Source organism: Bombina bombina, chromosome 1 (genome assembly GCF_027579735.1).
Source record: "Bombina bombina isolate aBomBom1 chromosome 1, aBomBom1.pri, whole genome shotgun sequence".
Taxonomy (NCBI): domain Eukaryota; kingdom Metazoa; phylum Chordata; class Amphibia; order Anura; family Bombinatoridae; genus Bombina; species Bombina bombina.
The window spans coordinates 164,659,959-164,682,885 of NC_069499.1; the positions used below are offsets into that span (position 1 = coordinate 164,659,959).

The window sequence follows — 22,927 nt, forward strand, 5'->3', positions numbered from 1 at the left end:
AGCTTTTTTTAGGGCCCTCAAAAATAACTCAGTAGTAAGCAATAGTAGTTATATACATTCTGCTCTGTGTAATGATTTGGAGGATAGATAGATAAGATAGACCTGCAACCGGCACTAATAAAAGGCTGCCCTGCATTAGGATTGTACACATTCTGCTCAAACCTATGTATAGACTGGCTGCTATGGGCCCCCCAGCACTTGGGCTCTGGTGCCACTGCACCTTCTTCACCAATAGTAGTTCCACCTCTGTTTATATATATATATATATATAAATTTATTTATGAATAAAAAGAACATATACTTCTACGTGAAGAACATTGGAATGCAAAATATTCATATTTTCATGTTGTGTTAGCACACGAGTAGGGTTTTTTCACACTTTTTTTGCTCCATTGACTTGGGGGGAATATGTTATCGTGCGTGCAATATTGTAAGTTTGGCTTTTTCCGTGCGTTGGGTTAGCGCCAGTGGCGTATTTAGGTTTTGTACTGCCCTAGGCACTCAACATTCTGCTGCCCCCCCAGGTTTTAAGCCTTTTTTGGCAAGGGTATAACGTGGCTCTATTTATGGCATTTCCAAAGTGCACGTGTGTGGGTTTGTATATGGTGAGTGTGTATAGTGCAGTTTGCCTGTGTAGTGCAGTGTGGGTGAAGTGAGTGTGTGTAGCAAGTCTCAAAAAGTGCTGCCCCCCCAATTCTGTCACCCTAGGCAAGTGCCTAGTTTGCCTAGGCCAAAATATGCCTCTGGTTAGCGCGCAAGCAAAAACAGTTTACTTTCAACTTATAATACGAGCACATCCGGACACACGCAAAAAGCTTACTTCTAGCACAGTTAATGCTCAAACTGAAGCGTTTGCCTGTGTAGTGCAGTGTGGGTGAAGTGAGTGTGTGTAGCAAGTCTCAAAAAGTGCTGCCCCCCCAATTCTGTCACTCTAGGCAAGTGCCTAGTTTGCCTAGGCCAAAATATGCCTCTGGTTAGCGCGCAAGCAAAAACAGTTTACTTTCAACTTATAATACGAGCACATCCGGACACACGCAAAAAGCTTACTTCTAGCACAGTTAATGCTCAAACTGAAGCGTTAAATAGTGCTCCACTTGTAATTTGGCCCATTGTGTGATAAGTAATCTACAGAATGTGTTCTAATGATTTTTTTTATCGATTACTCTTTCCATTTAGAGTTTGCCTATGGAGGACATCCGTACCCATTCAGTGGGATTTTTGAGATTACACCAGGCAGTGCTGTGGAGCTTGGAGAAACATTTAAATTCAAGTATGTTTGGAAACATTTTAAAGAGAATTCCACATCATTTCACTGAAACTCCGATGCCCCTGTGTTTGCTAATTTTAATATCTATCACTTGTGCAATTTGTTATATTTTTTCAGAACCCAAAATCCACCATTAATTAAATCACTAACTAATTACAATGTATATTTTTTAAAGATCTGTTTATTTAAACTCCCTTATTCAACTCTTATACAGTTCTTTGTATTAATACTACTTGGTTATGCAATGTATGATTAAAGGGACAGTTAACTTTCATTATACTGATAGAACACATCATTTTAAACAACTTCCCAATAGAATTATATTATCTAATTTTGTTCCTTTGGTGTCCCTTGTTGAAGAGCATACTTAGGTAAGCTTAAGAACTAGCTGCTGATTGGTGGATGTACTTACATGCTTCTTGGCACTGGCACACCTGATGTGTTCAGCTAGCTCCCAGTAGTGCATTATGGCTCCTGCAACAAAGGATACCAAATGAATTAAAGGGACATGAAAGCCATATTTTTTCTTTCATGATTTAGAAAGAGCATGCGATTTTAAACAACTTTCTAATTTACTTCTATTATCCAATTTGCTTCATTCTCTTGATATACATTGCTGAAAAGCATATCTAGATAGGCTCAGTAGCTGTTGATTGGTTGCTGCACATAGATGCCTCGTGTGATTGGCTCACCCATATGCATTGCTATTTCTTCAACAAAGCATATCTAAAGAATGAAGCAAATTAGAAAATAGAAGTAAATTGGAATGCTGTTTAAAATTGTATTCTCTATCTGAAACATGAAAGAAAAATGTTGGGTTTAGTGTCCCTTTAAGCAATTTGATAACAGAAGTAAATTGGAAATTTGTTTCAAATTATATGCTCTGTCTGAAAAATGAAAGAAACATGGGTCCCTTTAACGATTTTTCAATGATACTTCAAGAAGTCTGTATCTACATCTAAAGTTTAACGCTTCATAAAGAATACACTGGATAATACGGCATATGATTGAGAATGCTGATAAGTAGAGCTACCACACTGTGTATTGCTTTTTACAGGGAAGCTATAGTCCTTGGTACCACAGATTTCACAGAGGAGGATATTGATAATATCATGGAAGAGTTGGGGAAGGAATATAAGGGCAATGCCTACCATTTAATGCACAAGAACTGCAATCACTTCTCTGCAGTGCTGGCTGAGGTAAGTACTTATGGTACTTCCATAGCTTGTTGAAGTACAACTCAGGCTCTGCCCACAAAACACCTGAGGTTCTCTCTACAAGTCTTCCTAAGTGTTCAAATCCCAGAAGGCATCAGGGAAATCCAGGAAAGTATACATACTGTGACAGTACCTTGACACTAGCATTCTACAAAATAATTGATTGATTGATTGTCAGAGGGGCATAGTTATATTTGACCATATTCTGTCACAGCAGAAAAGATAAGTGTTATGTCCATGAACCACAAAACAATGCAAATTTTGCAAAAACATGAAAATTCTACATGTCTTTTAAATCTTTATTTAAGGAATGTTAATCTATAATGTTCTAGTTGATGACTGTGTCAAAATAAATCTGGAGGCGTTAGTTCTATGTTATTATAGCAACTCATAAACAGCTGGTGTTGGAGCAAAGCCATAAATAAAACGAATTCACAAAATAGGAATAAAAATATTCACATACAGTTTGTGTTGCTGTCATATGTGAAATAAATGTGCATAAAAATAAGGGACAGCTGGCAATTATTTTTTTTACTTATTTCCAGTCAAAATCACCCTTTACAGATGTGTAGAGCTTAACATATTTTCAGGCTCTAAATATCTTCTACATTATCCATAGTTTTTATTTTTTTACTTCTGCATCGAAATGCTCTTATTAAACGCACCTAATTAAACCATTATCAAAAGGGTTCCATTGTTTCTCTATTTTTTCTGAATTTAGAATTCTGGCTTTAGAAATCGTTTCAGTGGCCTTGTTACCATTATCAGGGCCAGAATTGTAGCTGACCGACATAAATTCTTCAATCGTTCATCACTCCACTTATTTAATGATTCAATTTTATTAAGTATGTCGGATATCATTAAAAAAAATAAAATAAATACAAATTAAATTATATGTGTGTGTATATATATATATATATATACACAGTACTGTGAAAAAGTCTTAGGCCACCATTAGATTTGTTGTTTTAGCAATGGTATAATGACCATATATAATTATTTCTCAGTCTCTTTATTAGAACACAACCAGAAAATACAGGATATTTGTATGCAGTAATAAATAAAAAGGGAAAAAAAATCTGAAAAAAAAACTGCTTCTATAGGCTAAAGTGGCAAGTATTTAGTGTGATCTCCCCTTATACTTGAGCAATAGCAGGAACCTGGCTCTAGTAAACCTACATGGAATGAAATCCTAATTAATGTAATTAATATCATTGCTAACACATGTATTTTACCTACTATTTCATGTCAAAATGACTGCTGTGAAAAATGACTATTACACAAGGTTTGTGCATGACATGCTTGAGCATTACATACACATGTGGTATGAGTTTAATTCATTGGAAGCTTGCTTATAAGACCAACTTTCAATCACATCATTCCATTCAAAATGCCAAAGATCACAGAATTTAACAGACATAAAATCATATTTTTGCATCAGCAAGGCCACTTTCAAAGGGAAATCAGCAAACAAACTGGATACTCAAGATGTGGTATTCAAGCTGTTATAAAGAAATTTGAAGAATCAGGAGAGGTCAAGAACAAAAAAAGGATTGGAAGGCCAAGAAAACTTTCAAAATCTGATGAGAAGTTTTTCATTTTCTTCTTTGAGAGACCGTAAGAAGTCCAGCAAGGAACTGGCTCAACATCTGGCAGCTTCATCAGGATGCCAAGTTGACCCTTCTAAAGTCTGAAGAAGCTTGATCAGGAATAGTCTTTGTGGAAGGGTAGCAGCCAAGAAACCACTTTTTTTGGAAGGGGAACAGGGTGAAAAGGCTAAGATATGCTAAAGCTCACAAAGATTGGAATGAAGATTAATGTAAAAGAGTATTATGGAGTGAAGAATCCAAGTTTTACATTTTTGGGTCCAATCGTCGACAATATGTGAGAAGAAGAATTGGAGAGAGATGGAAGAATAAGTGCTTGCGGCCTTTAGTGAAACATGGTGGAGGGTCTGTCCTGGATTGGAGCTGCATTTCTGCCAGTGCTGTTGGCAATATTGTCTAAATTGATGGGATCCTGAATGCTAAAAAGTACAGACAGGTTTTAGTTCATCATGCCATTCCTTCTGGATAGTGCCTGATTGGGAATGATTTTATTTTTTAACATGATAACGATCCCAAGCACACTGCTAATGCAGTGAAATCATACTTGGAGATAAAAACAGCTAATAAAACACTGACAGTCATTGACTAGCCTCCACAGTGTCCAGACCTGAATATTATGGAGGCACTATGGGATCACCTGGACAGAGAAATAAATAAAAGACAACCTAAATCTAAAGAAGAACTCTGGGAAGTGCTAAAAGAAGCCTGGTATAATATACCAGAAGATTACTTCAGAAAACACTTTAGGATAGTCTCCCCAAAAGAGTTCAAGATGTGCTTAGTGCCAAAGGGAGGTCACACTAAAAACTGACTTTTGCTTGAAGAAGCCATTTTGTTCTGAAAATTCAGTTTTTTATATTTTGTGAACATATTTCCTGTATTCTCTGTTTGTATTTTAATAACGAGACCTGAAAAATAAATACAGATGATCATTATATATTGATTATCATAACAAATTTCTCATAGTACCGATATTATTAGGTTTGGAAGATTATCAATTTTATTCACCTTAATGTATGTGTTAAAGTAGCTGCCAAGCAATATATAAAAAAAAGACAAGAATATAGTAAAAAAAAATTATATTTTGATCTAATCTATAATATATCTGAAGCTATAGGGGTAGATTTATCAACTGTCGAGCGAACATGATCCACTGTAGCGGATCATGTCCGCCTGACATCGATAAATGACGACAGCATACGCTGTCAGCATTTATCATTGCACAAGCATTTCTTGTAAAATGATAAATAAATTAAAAAGGAAGAACGGTAGAAACTAAATAAGTTGCTACACAAAAGACAGAGATTTCAGCACATTATTTTTATTTAATTAAACAGAATACATCATTCAAAAAAACACCATAAAAAGTGGTATATTTCAGTGCTTTTCCAAAAGTGCAAACATGTTAAGGCAGAGCATCTACATAGACATATTGTAGACAAATTAACCATCTAAAATACTCAAGAGCGGTTGCTATATAGACCTAAATACCAAAAAAGACAAAGAACAAGAATAACAAGTGAATATAGAATTGACTTAACACAGCAACACCTCCACTAGAGGGCGGCTTCGCATATGTAGGGAAAATTGGCCACCATAGTGATCCATGAGGATCTATGCTTGTTATGACACTCGCTCCTAATGATGTTTAAATACATTGCAAACATAGTACGTCGCAACCAGATTAAACAGCAGAGTTACAGAGCAAAGGTGTATGTTAATTGTCTTCCTGCGCTAAAGGCCAGGCTAAGTGGTCCTAAAGCTAAAACTATTGAGGTGAAACGGGATAGATGGAAATAATCACTCTGGACATAAAATATATTATATATAAGCTAATATTTATTATTTAATAAAAAATGATGATTAAAATTATTCTTTGAAAATTTATTCTTTGAAAAAAAATTTAAAATTTTATTCTTTGAAATTTTTTTAAAAACAGTTAAATTTGTGTTAAAAAGCTGATATAATAAAGTTTTCTTTTTTTCAGCAAAAATGACAGAGGCAAAAAGATAAAAAGATAAGAAGTAGGTGTAGTGAGTATACTGAGCAGAGGATATAGTTAGTATACACAGCACATATAGTTAATATAGTTAGTATAGTTAATGTGGTTAATATAACAACAGATACAGTTAGTATATACAGCAAGTGTGATTGGTGCAGTGGATTAGAGAATCATGGAAAATTAATAGGAAAAAATTGGGGTTAAAGTGTCAACTAAAATGGTGTCAGCTAAAAGTGTGTAAACTAAAAAATTGTGTAAGTTAAATAGCTATTAAATGAATAACACCTTATTTCATGTATTAGACAGTTATCTGCATGTTGTGCAAAAAAGCAATGTTAATAGAGCTAAGTTAATGAAGCTAAAAATAATAAAGCTAAGTTAATAAAGCTAAAATTTTAGAGATTGGTAGCAAGCCTTAGTATAAGAAATAGCCATATATATATATATTCCAACATAATTATGATTGAACTGAAAAATGGAACAAAAGTTCGTTAAAAGTTCTTTTCTGTGCACAGGTAAAGAGTTTTGGCATATGCAAAATGTTAGGCAGATGTAAATTTTAGTGCCGTCTCCTTTTTATAGTAAAAGTACCTTGTGAGATCAGACTCAAAGTCCGTTATGTTATCCAATCTTATAGTAAACGGAAATGAAGTAATCTGAAGTGCAGGTAATAACAGGTTACCTTAAACTGCTTTTTCCCAAGGAAGCATCTGTCAGGTTGTAAATATAATACCTTATTTCTTTCCTTGTCCTTTATGGTAAAGCCAGGTTACCATTAGGAATTTCAAGCAGCATACAGGACTGCTGTGGCGTTAATGTAGCGCTTTTGTCCCGCGTCTGGAAGCAGGGTAATTCTCGTCCGGTCTTTTTCCTGATGGTGGTAGTCTGACGTCACAGACTACGGTGGCTCAAATTGGCCAAAAAGAAGTAACGCGTTTCGGTCGTGGACCTTTCTCAAACTTCTGATTTGCTCAGTGTTCGTCTTGCTCTTTATATAGCAGAGCTTATGGCTTGACATGTGTAAGCACCTCCTTATTTAGTTTGCTGTCAAAACGCTACATCTGTAGGAAATGGGCAGTTATCGTTCTATCATATATGGTTTATAACACAAAAAACGAATGTTAGAGGAATACATTTGAACTAAAAGACTGAGTGTTTGCAATTATTTGCACTGACATGTATGTTACATTTTACGAGTGGGGGAAAGTCACATATAAAAAAGTATACTTTTTGCCTTCAAAGTTTTCGCTGTTTTGAGGGCGACATTGCTTGTAAGCCCAATATAATCTTGGCTTTTTTCATTTAGACTAGAGAATTTAAAAACTTACATAGATAGTGATAAAAGGGTAAAAATCATTACATGCTGCTATTGTATTGGTGTATATAAAACAGATGGTTATACATAATGGTTTATAGAGGGGGTATTTTTGTATGTGTAAATTTAATTATGAATCGTTGAAAATTTATAAAAAAAATTTAAAAATTGATTAAAAGATCGGTTAATTGAGCCTATATCTACATATTAAAAATCTATAATTTAAAATTTAAAATTCGAAATATATAACTCATTATATTGAACTGTATTATATATTGTCTTCAAATAACAGTTAGTGTAGAACAAATTCAATCCCTAGACGTCCATCAGAGGACTAGAAGTTCAAACTATGTCTTATTTATTATATAGAAAATAATATAAATACTTTATTCATGCAAAAAACTCCCTAGATTGAACTCTAAATTCATGCCTTTAGGGGTTAGGGTATCTAGATCAAAGATCCATTTGGCCTCTAATCTTAGGAGGGCATGAGTTGGATTCCCTCCTCTCCAATTTCTCTTCAGTTTGTCTATGATAGTATAGCTGAAATGTTTCAGATTGCCATTATTGCATGTTTTAAAATGTTTTGGTACTGGGAGTTCTTTATTTCTATCATCATTCATGTGTTCAATGGATGAGATGTGTTCCCTAATACGATCCCGAGCTGTTCTATTCGACTCACCCACATACTGGGTTCCACAGCTACATTCTAGTAGATATATAATATGTTTGTCAGTACATCTATGGGTCCCTTTTATGTGAAACTCTTTGCCTGTTGTTGTAGATCTAATAGACTTTCTTTTTGTGGCATATTTGCAGGCCTTGCAAGTACAGCATGGAAAAAATCCTTGCACGTCCCTTCCCCATAGGTCTTTTTGGTCTTTTATATTTGATTTCTTTTTTAGATCTGTAGGTACTAACATGTTCTTTAGATTTTTTGATTTTTTTATATATTATTTTTGGATATTCAGGTAGAGATGAACCCAAAACTGTATCTTTTTTCAGGATGGGCCAGTGCTTTTTCATTATTCTTTCTATGATCTCTTTGTTGCAATTATACTGTGTTATAAATGGAAGAAAAATTTCTCCATTTTTCAACCTATCTTTTTTGTGTGTATTGAGCAGTTGTTCTCTTGGTTTATCTTTACACATAAGCATTTCTGCTTCTATTACTTCTTTTTTGTATCCCCGCTCTTTAAACCTATTTATTAAAATATTTGACTGTTGTAAATAATCTTCCTCGTTATTACAATTCTTACGAATCCTAGTAAATTGACTTTTGGGAATATTGTCCTTCCATCTTTCTAGATGGCAACTGGTCGCATGTATATAGTTATTTGTGTCAACAGGTTTAAAATAGGTTTTAGTAAAGATTTTATTTGCTTCTATTCTGATATCCAAATCTAGAAATTGGATATTTGAGTAGCTGCTAGTATAGGTGAATTTTAGATTGTTTAAATTGTTATTCATGCGAGATATAAACCAGTCTAGTTCTTCTATTTCCCCTTTCCACACTATCAGAATATCGTCTATATACCTCTATATTCTGATAGTGTGGAAAGGGGAAATAGAAGAACTAGACTGGTTTATATCTCGCATGAATAACAATTTAAACAATCATTACATGCTGCTATTCTATTGGTGTATATAAAACAGATGGTTATACATAATGGTTTATAGAGGGGGTATTTTTGTATGTGTAAATTTAATTATGAATCGTTGAAAATTTATAAAAAAAATTTAAAAATTGATTAAAAGATCGGTTCATTGAGCCTATATCTACATATTAAAAATCTATAATTTAAAATTTAAAATTCGAAATATATAACTCATTATATTGAACTGTATTATATATTGTCTTCAAATGACAGTTAGTGTAGAACAAATTCAATCCCTAGACGTCCATCAGAGGACTAGAAGTTCAAACTATGTCTTATTTATTACATAGAAAATAATATAAATACTTTATTCATGCAAAAAACTCCCTAGATTGAACTCTAAATTCATGCCTTTAGGGGTTAGGGTATCTAGATCAAAGATCCATTTGGCCTCTAATCTTAGGAGGGCATGAGTTGGATTCCCTCCTCTCCAATTTCTCTTCAGTTTGTCTATGATAGTATAGCTGAAATGTTTCAGATTGCCATTATTGCATGTTTTAAAATGTTTTGGTACTGGGAGTTCTTTATTTCTATCATCATTCATGTGTTCAATGGATGAGATGTGTTCCCTAATACGATCCCGAGCTGTTCTATCCGACTCACCCACATACTGGGTTCCACAGCTACATTCTAGTAGATATATAATATGTTTGTCAGTACATCTATGGGTCCCTTTTATGTGAAACTCTTTGCCTGTTGTTGTAGATCTAATAGACTTTCTTTTTGTGGCATATTTGCAGGCCTTGCAAGTACAGCATGGAAAAAATCCTTGCACGTCCCTTCCCCATAGGTCTTTTTGGTCTTTTATATTTGATTTCTTTTTTAGATCTGTAGGTACTAACATGTTCTTTAGATTTTTTTATTTTTTATATATTATTTTTGGATATTCAGGTAGAGATGAACCCAAAACTGTATCTTTTTTCAGGATGGGCCAGTGCTTTTTCATTATTCTTTCTATGATCTCTTTGTTGCAATTATACTGTGTTATAAATGGAAGAAAAATTTCTCCATTTTTCAACCTATCTTTTTTGTGTGTATTGAGCAGTTGTTCTCTTGGTTTATCTTTACACATAAGCATTTCTGCTTCTATTACTTCTTTTTTGTATCCCCGCTCTTTAAACCTATTTATTAAAATATTTGACTGTTGTAAATAATCTTCCTCGTTATTACAATTGTTACGAATCCTAGTAAATTGACTTTTGGGAATATTGTCCTTCCATCTTTCTAGATGGCAACTGGTCGCATGTATATAGTTATTTGTGTCAACAGGTTTAAAATAGGTTTTAGTAAAGATTTTATTTGCTTCTATTCTGATATCCAAATCTAGAAATTGGATATTTGAGTAGCTGCTAGTATAGGTGAATTTTAGATTGTTTAAATTGTTATTCATGCGAGATATAAACCAGTCTAGTTCTTCTATTTCCCCTTTCCACACTATCAGAATATCGTCTATATACCTCTATATTCTGATGTAGATATAGGCTCAATGAACCGATCTTTTAATCAATTTTTAATTTTTTTTTATAAATTTTCAACGATTCATAATTAAATTTACACATACAAAAATACCCCCTCTATAAACCATTATGTATAACCATCTGTTTTATATACACCAATACAATAGCAGCATGTAATGATTTTTACCCTTTTATCACTATCTATGTAAGTTTTTAAATTCTCTAGTCTAAATGAAAAAAGCCAAGATTATATTGGGCTTACAAGCAATGTCGCCCTCAAAACAGCGAAAACTTTGAAGGCAAAAAGTATACTTTTTTATATGTGACTTTCCCCCACTCGTAAAATGTAACATACATGTCAGTGCAAATAATTGCAAACACTCAGTCTTTTAGTTCAAATGTATTCCTCTAACATTCGTTTTTTGTGTTATAAACCATATATGATAGAACGATAACTGCCCATTTCCTACAGATGTAGCGTTTTGACAGCAAACTAAATAAGGAGGTGCTTACACATGTCAAGCCATAAGCTCTGCTATATAAAGAGCAAGACGAACACTGAGCAAATCAGAAGTTTGAGAAAGGTCCACGACCGAAACGCGTTACTTCTTTTTGGCCAATTTGAGCCACCGTAGTCTGTGACGTCAGACTACCACCATCAGGAAAAAGACCGGACGAGAATTACCCTGCTTCCAGACGCGGGACAAAAGCGCTACATTAACGCCACAGCAGTCCTGTATGCTGCTCGAAATTCCTAATGGTAACCTGGCTTTACCATAAAGGACAAGGAAAGAAATAAGGTATTATATTTACAACCTGACAGATGCTTCCTTGGGAAAAAGCAGTTTAAGGTAACCTGTTATTACCTGCACTTCGGATTACTTCATTTCCGTTTACTATAAGATTGGATAACATAACGGACTTTGAGTCTGATCTCACAAGGTACTTTTAATATAAAAAGGAGACGGCACTAAAATTTACATCTGCCTAACATTTTGCATATGCCAAAACTCTTTACCTGTGCACAGAAAATAACTTTTAACGAACTTTTGTTCCATTTTTCAGTTCAATCATAATTATGTTGGAATATATATATGGCTATTTCTTATACTAAGGCTTGCTACCAATCTCTAAAATTTTAGCTTTATTAACTTAGCTTTATTATTTTTAGCTTCATTAACTTAGCTCTATTAACATTGCTTTTTTGCACAACATGCAGATAACTGTCTAATACATGAAATAAGGTGTTATTCATTTAATAGCTATTTAACTTACACCATTTTTTAGTTTACACACTTTTAGCTGACACCATTTTAGTTGACACTTTAACCCCAATTTTTTCCTATTAATTTTCCATGATTCTCTAATCCACTGCACCAATCACACTTGCTGTATATACTAACTGTATCTGTTGTTATATTAACCACATTAACTATACTAACTATATTAACTATATGTGCTGTGTATACTAACTATATCCTCTGCTCAGTATACTCACTACACCTACTTCTTATCTATTTATCTTTTTGCCTCTGTCATTTTTGCTAAAAAAAAGAAAACTTTATTATATCAGCTTTTTAACACAAATTTAACTGTTTTTAAAAAAATTTCAAAGAATAAAATTTTAAATTTTTTTTCAAAGAATAAATTTTCAAAGAATAATTTTAATCATCATTTTTTATTAAATAATAAATATTAGCTTATATATAATATATTTTATGTCCAGAGTGATTATTTCCATCTATCCCGTTTCACCTCAATAGTTTTAGCTTTAGGACCACTTAGCCTGGCCTTTAGCGCAGGAAGACAATTAACATAGATTTTAACTCATCAATTTCATCTGGGGATTTTTTATATCAACCTGTGTACTTTGAGGTGACTCTTTTCAGCGCTCTCTCTCTCCCTCGATATATTTTAATACAGAGCAAAGGTGACCCATTGGTCAAATAGGGGTAATGTAGACTATGGGGTATGTACAACACCTATTTCAGCGGGTACCACTAATATTGATTAGTACTTGGTACCATTAAAATAAAATGCTGTTTAGGATCTATGTACAGCCCCACACAAAGTCTAAAAATACCACACTAATATATACAGTGTTTTTAACCAGCAAAAACCACAGAACAACTCAAAGGAAAGTGTATGGACATATAACATGAATCGTTATTATAAAGGCAGAGTTTTCTGTCATAAATATTGCAGTTCAATGCAGGTACGCTTTCAGTTCTTTTGTGAAGCAAATATAAATAAAGGTTGTCTTAGTGTGCTCCCTTTATAGCATTCACTTTAGCGTCCATTTAATCCTGCCGTAGAGCCAGTAAAAGTCTGTGACTTTCCAGAGTAAAAAGTAAGACAAAGTTACCATGCCATTATGCAAGCTGTAAGTTACTCATTGTCCTCCATATTACCAGCTTGTGGCTCCAAAAGGTCGTCATCGGGAGGGCATCGCTACAGATAGCAAGCGTGTAGCAAAAGACAGACCAATTTCTCCTTAGATGCTGGTTTGCTGGAAACAGTGTAGCCTTCGGTTAGGTCTAAAGCAGAGCAACCCGCTCAGAGTACGTAACTGCCGTTACTGCCGATGCACGTTTAACCCCCCACGTGACTACATCATCATAGGGGTTTCCTCAGTGCAAACAGAAATTGGTCTGTCTTTTGCTACACGCTTGCTATCTGTAGCGATGCCCTCACGATGACGACCTTTTGGAGCCACAAGCTGGTAATAAGGAGGACAATGAGTAATTTACAGCTTGCATAATGGCATGGTAACTTTGTCTTCCTTTTTACTCTGGAAAGTCACAGACTTTTACTGGCTCTACGGCAGGATTAAATGGACGCTAAAGTGAATGCTATAAAGGGAGCACACTAAGATAACCTTTATTTATATTTGCTTCACAAAAGAACTGAAAGCGTAACTGCATTGAACTGCAATATGTTTGACAGAAAACTCTGCCTTCATAATAACGATTCATGTTATATGTCCATACACTTTCCTTTGAGTTGTTCTGTGATGTTTGCTGGTTAAAAACACTGTGTATATATTAGTGTGGTATTTTTAGACTTTGAGGCATATTTAAGAAATGTTTTGCGGACCTGATCCGACAGTGCGGATCAGGTCGGCAAGACAACGCTGAATGCAGAGAGCAATACGCTCTCCGCATTTAACATTGCACAAGCAGCTCAAGCAGCTGAAATAGGTGTTGTACATACCCCATAGTCTACATTACCCCTATTTGACCAATGGGTCACCTTTGCTCTGTAACTCTGCTGTTTAATCTGGTTGCGACGTACTATGTTTGCAATGTATTTAAACATCATTAGGAGCGAGTGTCATAACAAGCATAGATCCTCATGGATCACTATGGTGGCCAATTTTCACTACATATGCGAAGCCGCCCTCTAGTGGAGGTGTTGCTGTGTTAAGTCAATTCTATATTCACTTGTTATTCTTGTTCTTTGCCTTTTTTGGTATTTAGGTCTATATAGCAACCGTTGCTCTTGAGTATTTTAGATGGTTCATTTGTCTACAATATGTCTATGTAGATGCTCTGCCTTAACATGTTTGCACTTTTGGAAAAGCACTGAAATATACCACTTTATATGGTGGTTTTTTGAATGATGTATTCTGTTTAATTAAATAAAAATAATGTGCTGAAATCTCTGTCTTTTGTGTAGCAACTTATATAGTTTCTACCGTTCTTCCTTTTTAATTTATTTATCAAGGGTCTGCACATTTTTTCCTTCATATAAGGTTAAAAGACCCAAGACAAAATTTAAACCTGGGTCAACTATATATTTTATAGATTGTGTGAGCCTGATTCCGTTATAACTTTATATAGAATTTCTTGTAAAATGCTTGTGCAATGCCGCCCCCTGCACATTTGCGGCCAATCTTACGACCACTGCTTCTTAACTTAAGTTTCAGGCGGACCTGAAACTTCGGGGGTAGATTGCAGCATCCGCTGCTTGATAAATCTATCCCGTAGACAGTATCAGTATGTTGAAAAAAAGAAATGTATTTAGGAGGAGTAAATCATTTTCTTGTTAAGCATCTTGTAGGATTCAAGAAATTAGACTTTAGCAGATCAAGTTTTTATTTCTAAGAATGATTATTTGCCATACTTGACTTTTCTACAGAGAGGGTAATAGAACAAATTAACAGCTGTATGAAGCTAAAAATATCACACATAATGAGATGCATAAAATAACTGGAATAGATTTGTTAGCTAGTGTAATGTAAAAGCATCAGATATCAATCTTTACTATTGAAAGCAACATACGTCAAAGGCAAAGAGGGTTAAATTAATGAAGTAGCGAAGTAGTCTTCTGGAGTTGGTGGATAATGGAATTTACCAGACTGCCAGGAAGAGTTTATTGCTTGCATTAAATAGTTCAAATAAAGTAAAATGCCACATTATTCTTTACCAATGTCATTCTGCAACTTATGTGCCTCAGTATGGAGATGTCTTCCTAGAATAAAACTGCATACAAACAAGATGGCAACTTAATTAGAGAAACTTGTTTTATGGTCTTTCTCAACCACACTTTCACCTCCTGGTCTGCCCATTGCCTTAATAGTTGTTCTACACTCTGCTGTTCAGGATCTGTTATATGTAGTTAATGGGGTTACTACGGTGGTATAGAGGAGAGTCCTTGTAGTAATATCAAGCTAAAAAATGACATTATCTAGAATGGGATACTACAGACAGGGAAAGTATCTCTGATGTTGGGGACCACCTAGTTTATTAAAGCAAAGGACAAGTATAGATATTACCTTACTTTAGATTTGCTAAGTTAAGAGCTATGCAGGCACTAAATCCTATGTGAAATAGATGATCCATAGTCCTATGAACAACAGAAAGAGTCCTCTTTGCTCTAGGCAAATTTTAATGCCTAGATTCCATGAGCTATACTTTGATAGCAGGTAGGGTAAGAGTTTTATAATAATATAAAAAGTCTAATGGATAGCATATTAGTTGGAAAGCAATGAGTGTTGCCAGTTATAATGTGAGTGTGGTGTTATAAAAGACCAATGCCCTGTACATAAGAACTTCAGAAAAGTGTCATAATAGTGTATTTTCCATCTACCCTGATCAGCTCCATATATATATATATATATATATATATATATATATATATATATATATATATATATATATATATATATTCTTCTTTTAAATAGTTATATATCAGAGTTTGACTGAGAAGTCCTTAACCCCTATAAAAATGATCAACTTATATATCTTAATAAAAAAAGTGGCAAAAAGGTAACAATGCTAAAGTTCTCACTCAAATGGGGAAAAAGCAAGGGAAGTACTAATTTTGGCACTCACTTACTGGAAGTTTTAAACTTATCTCTGAACAGCACCCATCTAAACTGGGAAGCTTTTGTTTTATTTAAAACAGATTTGTGCGTGCATATAGAATCTTGAGAGGAGAGGAGTTTAGTTTTTCAGTTTTCAGTGAGACCAGTGAAATGTCCCTGCTTATTCCTGTTTGAGCAAGAACTTAAACTCTGTTCTTTGTTTTTTTATGTATTGGCTGTATGTGTTATAATAATTAAATGGCAAAAAAACAAACAAAAAAACCTTTCTCCCTGGCAATATGCAGTTTCAAGGCAGCAAACCAGGGCTACAGAAATATGAAGCTGGAGTTTGAACAAAGTGTTTTGAGGTGTGTTACATTTTCTTTTTTATGATATGTACATGTGTGTGGGTGTTCCTGATGCCAACAAGACCAACACTTTTACGCAGACAAATAAAGCACTGTGTAGTATTGTGTCTCTGGCATAAGTATTGCATTGTAAGTATTGTCTATATTATATGTATGCACAAGTATTCAGGTTTATCTAGGTGTTGTTGAAATGTGTTTAAGGAGCATTTGTGGGTTGTGCGTATTTGCCAAGCGTGCACCTGCTTTGTGTGTGTTTATGTAAGCAATGTCGTGAGTGTGCCAGCATTACTTGAGGGTCATATAAAAATGTGTGACCAAGCTGTGGGGCTTGTTTGTATGTGAGCTGTATGTGTTACATGTGAGAGTCAAATGGGTGACTTACACACGTGTGCTAGGAATGCGGTTTGGTTTATAACGTTCCTCTGTGTCATGTGAATATTATGGATGTAGGAATGAATTGATCTACTATGTATATTTTCTTCATATATATGTGTGTCTTATTAGACAAACTGCAAATTTTTGCCCCTTAAGAAAGTCATTGGCTAAATGGCCATTAGGCATTTTGAACAACTTTCTTGGATGCATTGAGTACAGATATGTACTTTATTTAATTTATTTGCTTACTATATGGTGGGACTGCACATAGGAAAACTCACTGGGCTAGATTACAAATTGAGACTATTGTGGTTTACCATCCCTTCAGTCAATCAATAAAGCTTCTATTTGTGATTGTATTAAGAGTCTAATTTTATTTTTATAACTTGAGCAATAGTCTAGGGCAGGGGTCATCAATTGTGGATCTCCAGAGATTTTGGAAATACATTTCCCATGATGCTCAGCCAGCATTTGAGCTGGCTTAGCATCATGGGAAATGTAGTTACAAAACCTCTGGAGGGCCACAATTGATGACCCCCTTCACAATTAATGACCCCCTGGTCTAGGACAGTGATGGCTAGCCTTGGAACTCCATATGTTTTGAAATTACATTTCCTATGATGATTAGGCACAGTTTAGTTGAGCATCATGGGAAATTAACTGATCTAGGGCACACTATCATCTGCATGTTGGATGATGGGGGTGCTCTAAATCCCTCACATAATAGACTTATATGGGGGTGAGCAGTAAAATTCATGTTGGATATTGATTGAGTGCTAAGCTAAAGGTGATTTAAGCAGAAGATGTGCTAAATTGTTGGTGAACAAGTAAGGGAGTTCTTCATGAAGTTCTGTGCTATACTATTAATAATATTAATGGTTTGTTTCAGATCTTAAAAAGCACCACATTTTATAGTAGTATTGGATTGAATTGGATTGCTCTCAAACGTAACTCTTGTATATGAGTATTAAGTGTTCTAACAGCTCTCTGTGCACTTTACATTAAAAGTATAGGGCTCATTAAAAAGTTTCAGCTATGCTAAGATGCTTTGCTTAAATTGTTTAACCTTCTACTTGTAATACCATATTGTGCATTATTCTTTACACAAGGTTATAAGTGAGTCTTCCATATGGTGTTGATGCTATATATTTTATTTTAATCAACATATTTTTACATATTAAGTTATTTTTATATTGCCAAGTAAAATATAATTTGTATTGAAATTACTGCCCACTGAGAGAAACATGACATGTAATTAATTGTAGTAATTAGCTGTTTTGGGGTCCTCCTTTTAGCATTTAAAAGGAGGAATGAAATAGAGGGTTTTCAGACAGCTAAAATGAACCATATGTTTACATATATATAATGCATAAATACATGAAATACTAAAGAATAAGCCAAGATTATTTAAGCCAAGGTTGATATAGGATATAGGTAATTTGTAATACAGGTTAAAGGGACAGGAAACCCAAATTATTTCTTAGATGGTCAGATAAAGCATAAAATTATAAACAACTTTCCAATTTCAGTCTGTTAGCAAATTTGCTTCATTCTATTGGTATCCTTTGTTGAAGGAGCAGCAATGCCCTACTGGAAGTTAAGTGAACACATTTGGTTAGCCAATGACAGTAGGCATATTTATGCAGCACCAATCAGCAGCTAGCTCCCAGTGGTGTATCTTATATTTTTACCTGAGTGAGAGTGCGCTACTGTTTTAGAACAGTCACACTATACATAGTTATGTGGGTGCACTGTTGTTTCATTAGCACAGATGTGCTATTGATTTTCAGTGTGGGCGTGCTATGATATTTAGTGTGGGTGCACTGTGATACATAGTTATGTGGGTGCATTGTTGTTTCATTAGCACAGATGTGCTGTTGATTTTCAGAGTGGGTGTGCTATGTTACTTAGCGTGGGTGCACAGTAATACATAGTTATGTGGGTGCATTGTTGTTTCATTAGCACAGATGTGCTGTTGATTTTCGGTGTGGGCGTGCTATGATACTTAGTTTGGGTGCACGGTAATACATAGTTATGCGGGTGCACTGTTGTTTCATTAGCACAGATGTGCTATTGATTTTCGGTGTGGGCGTGCTATGTTACTTAGCGTGGGTGCACAGTAATACATAGTTATGTGGGTGCATTGTTGTTTCATTAGCACAGATGTGCTATTGATTTTCGGTGTGGGCGTGCTATGTTACTTAGCGTGGGTGCACAGTAATACATAGTTATGCGGGTGCACTGTTGTTTCATTAGCACAGATGTGCTATTGATTTTCGGTGTGGGCGTGCTATGTTACTTAGCGTGGGTGCACAGTAATACATAGTTATGCGGGTGCACTGTTGTTTCATTAGCACAGATGTGCTATTGATTTTCGGTGTGGGCGTGCTATGATACTTAGTTTGGGTGCACGGTAATACATAGTTATGTGGGTGCATTGTTGTTTCATTAGCACAGATGTGCTGTTGATTTTCAAAGTGGGTGTGCTATGTTACTTAGCGTGGGTGCACAGTAATACATAGTTATGTGGGTGCATTGTTGTTTCATTAGCACAGATGTGCTGTTGATTTTCAGAGTGGGTGTGCTATGTTACTTAGCGTGGGTGCACAGTAATACATAGTTATGTGGGTTCATTGTTGTTTCATTAGCACAGATGTGCTGTAGATTTTCAGTGTGGGCGTGCTATGTTACTTAGTTTGGGTGCACGGTAATACATAGTTATGTGGGTGCATTGTTGTTTCATTAGCACAGATGTGCTATTGATTTTCGGTGTGGGCGTGCTATGTTACTTAGCGTGGGTGCACGGTAATACATAATTATGCGGGTGCACTGTTGTTTCATTAGCACAGATGTGCTGTTGATTTTCAGAGTGGGTGTGCTATGATATTTATTGTGGGTGCACGGTAATACATAGTTATGCGGGTGCACTGTTGTTTCATTAGCACAGATGTGCTGTTGATTTTCGGTGTGGGCGTGCTATGTTACTTAGCATGGGTGCACTGTGATACATAGTTATGAGGGTGCTCTGTTTTTTCATTAGCATAGATGTGCTGTTGATTTTTGGCGTGGGCGTTGTTTTAACCCCTGGTACTGAGTAGCTTCTGTCTACTTGTTTACTACCTAAGGCGTAGGGGCATATTTAGTAAGCCCCGTATGGAGCTTAATGCCCTGTGGAAGGCTCACCGGAAACAGAAGTTAGGAAGCAGCGGTCTAAAGACCGCTGCTCCATAACCTGTCCGCCTGCTCTGAGGCAGCGGACAGAAATCGACAGAAATCAACCCGATCAAATACGATCTGGTTGATTGACACCCCCTGCTAGCGGCCGATTGGCCGCAAATCTGCAGGGGGCGGAATTGCACCAGCAGTTTACAAGAACTGCTGGTGCAATGATAAATGCTGAGAACGTATGCTGTCTGCATTTATCAATGTGCAGTGGACATGATCCGCTATATTGGATCATGTCCGCTCGCACCATAATAAAAAGACCCCATTGACTGAGACTGTTAGTTTCCATCCTTCAATCTCCTTATCTGGGTCCTAGTGTTTTTTGCAGCTGTAGGATTTTCTGCCTATATTTCCCCCTAACGCTAGGATAAGAATACTACTGGCCAGGATTTGGATTGATGATCTTCCTTTCTATCTATCTCTATCGATTGGGTACTTATAGAGCGCGAACTAATCACCCATGAGGGTCTCAAGGCGCTAAGGGAAAGCAGATAGGAGGGGGGGGGGAGGGGATGGGCGTTCAGTCGAAGAGCCAGGTTTTGAGGTCCTTTCTGAACTTTGTAAGGGAGGTGGATTGTCTGAGGTGCAGCGGGAGGGTGTTCCATGTCTTTGCTGCTATGTGGGAGAAGGATCTTCCGCCCACTGTAGATTTGCTGATGCGGGGGATGACTGCGAGTGCTTGGTTGGGCGATCGTAGTTGTCTGGCGGGGGTGTAGAAATGTATGCAGTGGTTTATGTATTTGGGTCCGATGTTGTGTAGGGCCTTGAATGCATGGGTAAGGAGCTTGAAGGTGATTCTCTTGTTAATGGGGAGCCAGTGAAAGTTCCTTAGGTGTTCGGTGATGTGGCATTGGAGAGGGATGTCGAGGATGAGTCTGGCTGAGGCATTCTGGATACGTTGGAGTGTCTTTTGGAGTTTGATGGTGGAGCCGGCATAGAGTGCGTTGCCGTAGTCCAACCGGCTGCTAACAAGGGCGTGGGTGACTGTTTTCCTGGTTTCGGTAGGGATCCACTTGAAGATTTTTCGTAGCAGGTGGAGGATGTGAAAGCATGTTGAGGTGATGGCATTGATTTGTCGGTTCATGGAGAGTGATGAATCCAGGATGAAGCCTAGATTTTGTGCGTGGTCGGTTGGGGTTGGAGGGTGACCGAGGGCTGTGGGCCACCAGGAGTCATCCCATGCGGATTTATTGGGTCCGAGGAGGAGGACTTCAGTTTTGTCTGTGTTCAGTTTGAGCCGGTTGTCATTCATCCAGGGGGCGACTGCTGTCAGGCTTTTAGGCCTGATAGCATTGCTGCTTCTAAGTCTACTAAGGTATACTTTTCAAAAAAAGAATACCAAGAGAAGAAAGCAAATTAGATAAGAGAAGTACATTGGAAAGTTCTTCAAAATTGGGGTTTCATGTCCTTTTAATTCATTCAATAGTTGTATATGGTAATATATTAACAAAATGATATGTTATTAAATGCTTTGAGCAAAGTGGACAAGATTCTTACTTTAAAAATTGTGCTCATCACCTAACATTTTCTTTACAGATGCTGTGTGGGAGAGAAATCCCACGATGGGTGAATCGTCTGGCTTATTTCAGTTCTTGTATTCCATTCCTTCAGAGCTGCCTTCCCAAGGAATGGCTGACACCAGCTGCCCTACAAAGTCACATCACCCTTGGCCTCCAAAGAGAAGATCAGGGAGATACTACAGATGAAGACTCTCCATCTACCTCTGCGGCAGCCGCATCTGGGCCATCACGAACCTGTAGACATACTAGAGTTTGATTCACACATATTTGCGTTCCTCAGGACAATCATTTATCAAATAATGGACCTTTAGGTAGCTCTACATTCTGTCAATTCCCAATAAGACTACTTGCTCAATCCCATTTCTACAATAGGAACCTAATTTTTTTCATATTCCACTCATCAACAGAACATTATATTTGCAAATTATCCTGGTTATGGTTATACAAAACCTACAGCTACAGAAATGTTCAAAATTTAGAGAACTAATTTCTAAGTAATTTTTTTTAATGTTTCATGTCAACGTTGTGAATTACCCCTTAACTCAGACAGAGAAGAACTGATCGATTATCAGTATTTGATTATCTGGAATTATTGTAACAATTTAGATTTTTGTAAACACACTTTTAAAATACTGTGGACTCTGTAGATATTGTTTTAAAATGAGAAAATATATTCCACCTATGCTAAAGAAAAAAAAAAACAAAAAACAAAATCTTGCAAACTGAATAAAATTGTACCCTATTGTGATCGGAATTAATTTAATTACAGAAAGAGAAACAATGAAGACTAATGTGTATGTATTTCTATAAATACATAACAGACAGATAGCTAGACTGATGAGTATAATCAACACAGGTGTCAACTATTTATGCTTAAAGGGCCATGCAAGTCAAAATGAACCTTTCATGGTTAGGTAGAATATGAATATTTGGATCAAAGAACAAGCTCATTTACAATGGAGAGCAGGGACATGTTTTGATTCCCTGAATTGGTCTTTATATGCAAAATAACAGTATTAAATGATGTATACAAATCTTTGCAGTTCAGTGTTTAATTGCTGACATATTTAACCCCTTAATGACCAAGGTTTTTCCTAGGTTTTGTGCTTGACATGATCAATTTTGGGAATTTTGCTCACTATTGGTTTCACCTCAATCATAAGCTCTTTTGTTAAGTGCCCACATACATATTATATACCATTTTTTAACAGACAAACGGGCCTTTCTAGTGGTATCCTATATGAAATAAAAATAAATAGGAATTTAATACTGAAAAATTGAGAAAATTAAAAAAAGCAATTTTTTGTTGTTGCAATTTTCTTTATATCTTTTTCTACAAGACTAGTGTAGCTAAAGAAAAATACCTCACAATAGATTAATTATTCTGTCCTGAAATAACCCATATGTCTAGGTTTCCAAGTAATATTCAAGAAATATAGGCCGAACACTACAAAGATAGAATTATTGGTTTAATGCTAAAATTTGCAATACCCAATTCAAAACCGCTATACAAAAGTATAGACAGTATTTGTAGAATTTAGACCACAGGGTATTTATCTAGAGGTATTTTGACACCTTATGTTAAACCCTTTTATTGCCAAGGGCTGA

General features: G+C 35.8%; 1 protein-coding gene across 1 annotated transcript in view; it reads left to right on the top strand.

The window, feature by feature from the left end:
* The window catches only part of DESI2 (desumoylating isopeptidase 2), a 58,507-nt gene extending 36,154 nt beyond the window's left edge, over positions 1 to 22,353 (top strand). The window contains exons 3-5 of the mRNA XM_053711285.1: positions 1,177 to 1,270; positions 2,325 to 2,466; positions 21,336 to 22,353. Coding sequence (XP_053567260.1) covers positions 1,177 to 1,270; positions 2,325 to 2,466; positions 21,336 to 21,575 — 476 coding nt within the window. The 3' untranslated portion in view covers positions 21,576 to 22,353. The remainder of the gene's footprint in view (positions 1 to 1,176; positions 1,271 to 2,324; positions 2,467 to 21,335) is intronic.
* The last annotated feature ends 574 nt before the right edge of the window (positions 22,354 to 22,927 follow it).